Source organism: Trachinotus anak, unplaced genomic scaffold (genome assembly GCF_046630095.1).
Source record: "Trachinotus anak isolate AG129_WGS33_773 ecotype Australia unplaced genomic scaffold, CSIRO_AGI_Tana_v1 ptg000018l, whole genome shotgun sequence".
Lineage (NCBI taxonomy): Eukaryota > Metazoa > Chordata > Actinopteri > Carangiformes > Carangidae > Trachinotus > Trachinotus anak.
Genome location: NW_027273869.1, coordinates 447,591 through 456,551, shown reverse-complemented (window position 1 = coordinate 456,551; position 8,961 = coordinate 447,591). Strand labels below are relative to the sequence as shown.

The 8,961-nt window shown below is 40.0% G+C and overlaps 1 protein-coding gene across 2 annotated transcripts; it reads left to right on the top strand.

Moving 5' to 3' along the window:
- The first annotated feature begins 562 nt into the window (after positions 1–562).
- rergla (RERG/RAS-like a) lies at positions 563–7,270 on the top strand. 2 transcript variants are annotated; one of them, XM_071502601.1, is made up of 5 exons: positions 563–1,245; positions 1,361–1,417; positions 2,732–2,817; positions 6,029–6,177; positions 6,312–7,270. In XM_071502601.1, the coding sequence occupies exons 1-5, from the start codon at positions 1,194–1,196 to the stop codon at positions 6,595–6,597; spliced, it is 630 nt and encodes a 209-aa protein (XP_071358702.1). In that variant the 5' UTR covers positions 563–1,193; the 3' UTR covers positions 6,598–7,270. The 2 variants fall into 2 exon arrangements, with proteins under 2 accessions (XP_071358702.1, XP_071358703.1); XM_071502602.1 differs by having other exon boundaries at positions 968–1,245; positions 2,732–2,805.
- The last annotated feature ends 1,691 nt before the right edge of the window (positions 7,271–8,961 follow it).

The window sequence follows — 8,961 nt, the reverse complement described above, 5'->3', positions numbered from 1 at the left end:
TAGGATATAAGAGCTGTCACAAATATGTTTTGAAGGAAACATAATGTCAATCAAATTATGTCTACATTACCATAATGTTGTCAGTTAATGTAAGTAACAAGTCACCAAAACGTCGATACTGGACATATTGGTTCAATGTTCACTACTACTACTTTTGGTACTAGTACTAGTTAGATAGATTGTTTTGTGCAAATGTAAATTTTAGCTTCAGAAATCTGGAGGGAAAACCATACAAAATGGAGAAAGTTCACCCTCAAGGGAACATGAATGTTTGCAGGAGATTTAATGACAATCTGCTTTCTTCTGATGCATTTTCCTGGGACTGTGAATATGCAAAGAACATTTCAGACAATCTGGCAGTAGTGTCTGAGCCATCATGCTGTGGAGCAAAGTAGTTTATGGACAAAACAGTCCAACTGAAAATAAGTGTTTTATTCACAGGGTTTAATCAATATCTGTATGTAATGCACAGACTTTACATGCTGATCTTCATGAATTTATTTTTATGTTTACACAAATAAAGAAGTCAGCAATCACCCTCCAGAATTTAATTAACCTGCATGTACCAGCATGCTGAGCTTCATTTTGGGTCATGTTGAGGATATTATGTTGGGAGTATAACTGAATAGTTAACTAAATAAATAAAATATAATAACTACACATGACACATGACCACAAAATCCTACCTACAGCCCTGGGTACATCACACATACTGGCACACACCTGAGAGATCAGGTCCTGGGAAGGTCAAAGCAGGGTCCGACCAAACTACCCAGGTCAGATTGGACTGGAATTGTTTGTTGCAACTATGCTGCTCTGCTATGTAATTTACTGAACTGTTAGTTACTAGTCATTTCCCAGATAAAGAATTTCCACAGAAAAAATATTCATAATAATCTTGTGAAATACAATGCACTGTGTATGTTTTTTATTGTGGCTACTTCTCATGTTTCAGATGTCTGTGAGCTGTTTGCAGTTCCAGCAGAGATTGTTGGAGTGCCGCCTACCGAAAGGCCGCCCCACCTCTCAGCCTCAGCCCGCCCTGTTGACGCGCGCTGTACCGGCTCTTCCAGGCAGCTCATCGTTTCTGCGGACGCTGCCGGTGACCACACTGTTTCTGTCCTCGGTTCTTCACAGCATGATATCTGAGGGATATTTCTGTACCGGAGACTAGTCTTGTTTCTACAGCGAACATGAACGAGATCAAGATTGCTGTGCTGGGCAGTGAAGGTGTTGGAAAATCAGGTAAGTAAGTTGTAACGCACGTTGTTGAATATCGGAGGTAAACAGGCTGTCGCTTCTCATGGACCTCACATGTCTGTCTGTTTGTCGGTCTGTGTGTCTGTCTGTGTGTGTGCAGCTCTCATCGTCCGATTCCTTACCCGGCGCTTTATCGGCGAGTACGCTTCCTCCTCAGGTAATAATCAGTGAATGCTCCGCTCCCTTTGAATTCACACAGTGGTGGACTCTCTTTCACAGTTAAATCCTTATTTCTATTAAACACACTTTCCTTGGCCATAAGTTTACATTCATTTACAGATTAATTACTCATAATTTCATATCCCATATTTGATACATGAAGTCCACTGTTAAAATTAAAATCCAATCGTTCCAAATGAAATTCTGTGATCTACTGTCCCACACTATTTACTTTTTCATACTGTCAGTGTTTTTGTCAGTGTATTTATGATTCATTTGCCAGGCTCACCAGTCTGTCAAGTACCAAATAAGTATTGAATGCCTGGTCAGATTCATAATGCTGTTTACTTGTCCTTTTATCAGATAGTTCCTGTTTGACTTGTTGAATTGACTGCAATCTCTGTCAGGTCTGAGAAGCCATGCTGTAACCATTACATTCTGCAGCCTCCTGAGGGCTACCTGACCTACATGGAGAGTGACTCATGTTAGTCTTAGATAGTGGCTCAATATGCCATTGTTTTCTTGAGAATAATCTAGTTTCATCTGAGCGTGTTCACTTTCAGCATGTCACTGTTTGGCTTCTGACCAGGTCTAATCAGCACTGCTACGCTATATTTTCCTCTGGCTGTGGTTAGATGATTACAAATAAAACTCTCTGGCATGCTTAAACCATGTACAGTGAACTTAAGGCACGGACGTTGCAGTGCAATAGTTCTGGGTCCAAAGCCCAGTTGTTGGCTGGACTGCAACTGTGGGACCAGTTCTATAAGTGTGAATGTCCCTGACTGACTGAGTGAGTAGAGTGTATGATGAGTGTTGCAGTGTCCTCATTGATCGTTAGGCTACTCTTTCAAAATGATTTAGCACGAGCATGCGATGTTGCTGTCCTGATTTCATGCAGGAAATATGAAGACAAGGAAAGTGACAACAGGGCTACAGATACTGGGACCAATGGAGACCAGGATTAAAGATGTGCTTCAGTGTGGGACAGTGGAGGGGAGGGAAAATGTGTGTGTGGTATATATATATATATATATATATATATATATATATATATATATATATATATATATATATATATATATATATATATATATATAGTGTGTGTGTGTGTGTGTGTGTGTGTGTATGTATACACACACACGTATATATGGTAAAGTGGGACAACAATTCCAGCCTTCATGGGACTCACCACCTCAAATATCAAAACAAGACTGTTAGGACAGGACCGTTTGTTTCAGTAATTACACTCTGATGCTTGGACAGGAGGGTTTAAATATGATTTTTTCCTCATTGTCTCTGTCCTCCACAGAGTGCATATACAGAAAGTGTCTGTCTGTGGACGGAGGGCAGATTCATCTTGAGCTTTATGACCCCTGCTCTCAGGTGAGTTTACAGGTAACATAAAAAAGCATCACTAATGATCCCTAGTCTCCCAGTTGCCAAGCAATGGTCTGGTCTTAGCCCTCCTTTGTTTTGCACAGGAAATGTATCATAATCATGTTTTGCAATTATGTAACATGAGGAGGATATAGTTTAGCTGGGTACAGTATATGATGTCATATTACATCCTATGATGTCACATGTTACACAGTAAAAACAATGTAAACAATTCCAAATATTTAATTTTGTTATATTACATCTTAAAGCTTCAGTAGCAACCATTCTTTTGTCTTATTTGCTGAATCTGTCACTATATTCTGACAGTATTACATGAAGCAGGTAATTTTGGAAAAAATCCGGCTCCTCTGGCTCCACCTTAAGCTTGTAATGAGATTTACAAAAATCCACCGCTCCCGGTTCAATACCACCAATCAGACCCAGGGGGAGTGTTGGCTGACTGTCAATCACAGGCCCTGCAGACAGCTATACCCCCCACCTCCCTCGAGTACACTGCCAGATACGGCTACTCCACTGTTCTCGTTTGTACCCGTCCATCAGCGTGTAGAAGCAGCTGAAGGGATGTGCTCTTCCTCTGAGGCCTGTTCCTCGGTTTCAAACCTCTGTCCACATCAACAGGTAAAAATGTCACTTTTTTCAAAGCGCCAGTGACTAAAACGCTGTAGTGAATGCCAACTGTTACTTATCGGTAACCTAGGCTATGTAAACAAGCTGCACTTTTAGAAACATCGCAACCTTGCTTTTATAAATAAACAGAAATGCTGAGTCTTACCTAAAGTATAAAGTCTCAATATCTAACGTTATCTGAGAGTTGAATACTTCTTACTTACTTCTGTGTGTTCCATACTTTCTGGTGTCTCCGGCTGCTGTGGATACAGTGCTCATGCACCCGAGCTAAGATGCATGCTCTCTGGTGTGCGCTACCTCCTCTGTAGTCGGGAGACAGTTTTGGAGCTCAGCGGAAAGTGGGTGAGGGACCTGAAACTTGTTTCTGTTCAAATTTTCTGCCTTGGTCCTGGGTTTTCACAAGCCTGCCGACTGCTGCTTTAATGACATCACAAGGTACTGCAGTCATTACGTATAATGATGCTTAGAAAACTGTAAAGTCATCACCATATTGTCACCAAATATTGTACCTCACCTAAACATTTACCAACTCTCTAATCACTCATGGCAGTTGCCTAACCCACTTATCTTATTTCGTCAGTCCATTTTATTTATCTATTCCCCACTTTTATTCCTCTGTGTTGTGACAATCAGAGCCAGAGGCGAGGAACTTTTTCAAATTTGGCACAAACATTCAGTTGGACTGAAGGAGGAACTGATTAGATTTTAGTGGTCAAAGGTCAAAGGTTACCATGACCTCATAAAACATAACTTTTTTTTTGGGCCATAACTTACAAATCATACACTAAGTGTTGGATAATTAATGTCTATAAGATAAAATGAAGTGATGACATTTTTTTATCCAAAAGGTCAAATGTCAACTGCACTGTGACATCATAATGTTCTGAAATGTTAAAACGTTGAATAATAATGGCTGTAACTCAGGAAAGAGAGATTGTGACCACATTTCATGGAATTCGTCTGGTTGGTGGAAAGAAAAAACCACCAGGTGGTGATTCTAGGGATAACTAAGGGATTGAATAATAATGGGACTTCAGCTTTACTCACACTCCCCAAGCAAAGAACTGAACTCCCACTCTTTTAGCTGCTGCTCTGTCTGTTAAATTTCTCATTGGCCAGCATGACATTTAGAAAGGTTAAAAGGTTAAAATGTATGGCTGTACAGCAATAACAAAATAATGCTTAAAATGTGAATGAACTGTTACAATTATTGCAGAAGCCCTGAAAGGCAGGTGTATTTTTTTCATATTTCATTTTCCAAGTGTTTTTTCATCGATATAAAAAAAACCCCAAGAGGTAAGCGATTATTTTTTCTTGGAGGAAAAAAAAACTTAGAAAAATTATCTTGGCAAAAAAAAAAAGAAAAAAAATTAACTTGCCTCTCTTAGCTTCCATAAATTATACACTTTCCAACTACATTTCTTTAAATCACCATCAAAATGTAATATTGAAGATAGTTTAAGCAGGAACAAACTGTATTTATCTATAAATGAATGTAAATAACTGCAATAGTATCGGGAATTCACTATTAGAAATCATATTAATGTCATTTGTTAAAATATTCCCTTATGATTTCAGTCTCCTCTTCCATCCTTTCCAACTCAATTTAAACAAAGGACAAAGGACATGGCTGAGAGTAGTACACAATAGAAAGAGGAAATGACATTGAACTGTTACCTGGGACCTGGGTTCTGTCCAATCACAAACAAGAAGTGTTGTCCCACAATTTCCATAATCTGAAATCTTGTCATGTTTTCTCAAATGTCCTTGTGCTTTCTGAAATGTTGTTGAGTTTTGACCCTCAGGGTTGCCATATTATTCTTTATGACTGGCTGTATATTCGAGGTTGTTGTCATGCTGCAGAATGAATTTGGGGCTCATCAAACGCGTCTTTGATGGTACTTTGTGATGGATAAGAACTCAAACAAGTGGAGCACCTAAAACCTTTTGGGTCATGCACATGACCCAAAACAGCAGACATGCCTGGAGATGCCCACAGAATCTGTGTGCCCAAGACCCACCACTGTGCAAAATAGGGCCCAGTGAATATGAAGCAAATGCCAATCAATGTCATTCATCTTAGTTTTCATAGCCAGTCAAGCAGCTGAACCACTGTCTCCAGGTTCAGCTGAGTCCAGTCTCAGGTCCATTAATCCAAGTGAAATTACAAGGCTGTCATGGCCATTTCAAGAGACACCACAAACTCTCAACCTCTCATAAACCTAGTTTTATGTTTTCTGTCCTCACTTTGACTGATTAGACTCAAACTCAACTCAAAATAACTTTTTATAATATCATAACAATTTATCTGTTTGGAACTTCTTGTACAAGTGTCAGTGAAACACATTGCCCAACAAAAAAAACACAAAAAGTAGACAAACAAGTACAGCTTAGCAAGATAGTAAGGTTAAGTGTGCTTAAACTTCTCTATAGTTAAATAGTAAGAAGTGAATAAGGTGAATCAGGTCAAGCCCCAGGCTAACTGCTTGGCCCTGATTTTTTTGTTGTTGTTGTTTTTTTTTTTTACCACAAAATGTAACATTTATGTGTTATTTAATATCATGAAACTTTCTTTTGTTAGGCCTGTGAGGGTAAGTCTGCTTTAAACGACCAGATCCACTGGGCTGATGGTTTTGTTCTGGTCTATGATATTAGCGACCGCTCCTCCTTCCTCACTGCCAAAGCCATAGTGCACCTAATCAGAGAGCTACACCTGGGATCTGCCAAAAAGTAAGAAATCAGATTACTGTAATTATAATAATAAACATTGTGTGCATGCAAACACAACTAGTGAGAACCACTATATTTTAATCTACAAAGAAAGAGTGACCCACAGACTGTGTGGCCCTGCTCTGTTTTTACAGGGACATAGACTCACTGATATTTTTGGTGGGCAACAAACAGGACCTGTGCCACATGAGAGAGGTGCAACGTGAAGAAGGTCAGTGCCTGGCTGCTGAGTATCGGTGCCAGTTCTATGAGCTGTCAGTAGCTGAGCACTACCAGGAGGTGGCGTTCATATTCTCCAAGATGGTGCAAAATGCCAGCGTGGGCAACAAAGCCAAGGAGCGCAGGAGACGCCCCAGCAGCTCCAAGTCCATGGCCAAACTCATCAACAATGTTTTCGGCAAGAGGAGGAAATCAGTGTGACGTGTCGGATACAATGATAGCTGTCAGTCAAGGCTGGTGGCAGTGACATTGGACTTTTCATCCCTCTAGCTTGCCTTTGTATCTGTTATTAGGTTTTGTGTTACTGTTGATAAGCATTGAACTGACAGATATATGTGTGGTATATGACAGATGATAATACACAGCACATCATTTCTGAGCCTGCCTCCTCTTTTCCTACTTAAAGCCACAAATTCTGTGCTTTTGCTCTTTAAAATCATTCTTCCAATGATTTTAATGATTTCATGAGAGACATGTCCTGAAGCATTTCAGCCAAAGCAACCATCCATCCATCCATATTCTATATCACTTATCCGAACCAGGTCACGGGGGAGCTGGAGCCAATCCCAGCTGACATTGAGCGAGGGCGAGGTACACCCTGGACAGGTTGCTAGTCTATCACAGGCCAAAGCAAACAGTCTAAGGAAAAGATCAGAAATTAAATCTGAGCTACCCTATGACTTCAAGAGCTCTATTTGGTCTGAGGCATGTGGCACAAGTGCATTTAGGGCATGTCTATGTCAATTTTGCTATTTTAATGGTATTCAAACAATCGCTACGCTATGCACATGATTCAAATGGGTTGTACTCAGTCTCTTAATTATTCATGGGAGTGTTTTGGGCGTAACATCCAATAAACCAATCAGACCAACTATTCCCTGTAAAAGCCAGGTGATTTTGCACCTTAGCAGATAACTATTATAATGGCTCAATGTTTCACACAGAGTTAGATTCTATTTGTGATCAGTTGTTATTGTGACTGACCAGTGAGTCCAATCCCAGCACATGCATGCAGCAGCTCTGTCCTGAGGGGCAACAAGGGCTGAGCAAATCAATGACCTGTGTACAGCTCTACAAAGAAGCAACTGCACAAATCACAATGTCAGACGTGTTGTGTTATATGAGAAGTCCAAATACACTTTCAGGTTAATTATCAAACTGTGGTGGGAAAAATTTAGTCTCGGTGATGAATGGAAAACACTGTGGCACGTTGTGTGCCTGCCTATGTTGGAGCAAATTACTCTCTTGACATTGCGCCCTTAAATTAACACTGACATACTGCACCACTGACTTAAGACCAAGTTTTTGTTGGTCAATTGCATAATCACTTGCTCCCTCAAGATATCAATGCACCTGACCACACCTCATATTAAGACCAACATGTCCATGTGTGCTTAGATGGGCACAAGTGTATTTGCTAAAATGACAACTGCATCAGTCTGTAACTAACAAAGACACAATTGCGTTGTTCTTTGCACAGGAGGTGAGATAGTATTTAATCTGTCTGACTCAAGAGGGTTCAGCCTTTTAAATTACTTGTATGTAACATGCAGATTAAGTTTTTTTTTTTAATCAGACAGAGGGTAAAGGTTTTGTAAATTAGATTTTAAACAATAATATAGCAGCAAACAACTGTCATCAATGAACTGTGGCAGAAGTGAGACGGAAGGTGTGGCTGACAAGGCATTTGTTTTGGTCTGAGATGGTGGTGGTCTAGTGTGACATCATGCGGCAGTGATGGTCATCTACAGAACCTTTAACTAAAATTAAAAGGACTAAAATAATTTTTGAACAAACTGAAATGTACAGAGAGACTATTGGTTCAGATAAATGCAAAGGTTTTATAATATGGGCTTGGACTTTCCACATCCTTTACTATAAGACACAGGGTCAGAAATTTTGTCATTTTCACATAGGCACAGTGTAACAAAATGTTTTTCCTCATGGACCTCGGTGCAACATAATCAGACATACAAATACCAGACAGGGTCAGAGCAAACTCTCTTACCTTAGCGGCAACAACTTGGATTTAAAAAAAGTTCAGTGCATTTTCTCATCCTGTAGCAAGCTTGCTTGTCTCTACCCCCAGATACGAGCCCTAGAAGTGTACCAGCAGTTGGTGTACCGGACATTTGTTGCCACGCTTACAATAATAAAGGGGCTATTAAGGTTGTGGAGTGGTCATGGTTTGGTTAGATTTAGGCACAAAAACAACTTGGTTAGGCCTAGGATATGATTGTGATTTGCGTTAGAACACAAACTTCCTTAAGGTTAGAGGACTTTCATTAGGGTTAGAATATTAATCATACAGTTAAGGCTGTGAAATGGGCATGGATAAAAGAAACAAGATGAACCCATTTCACAGAGTACTGCAGTCTCTTACATCATCTAACTTCCTTCTTAACAATAAAACGTGACTGTGAGACCTCAGCGGCTCAAAGGTGAAGCCAACACTGAAGTGCTGAACACTGCAGTTCCTCAAATCACCACTTGAGGCTGGAGTCAGTCACCAGACTCCCATGTTAAAATGTCCAACATTACAGCAAAAATAAATATGTTTACAGC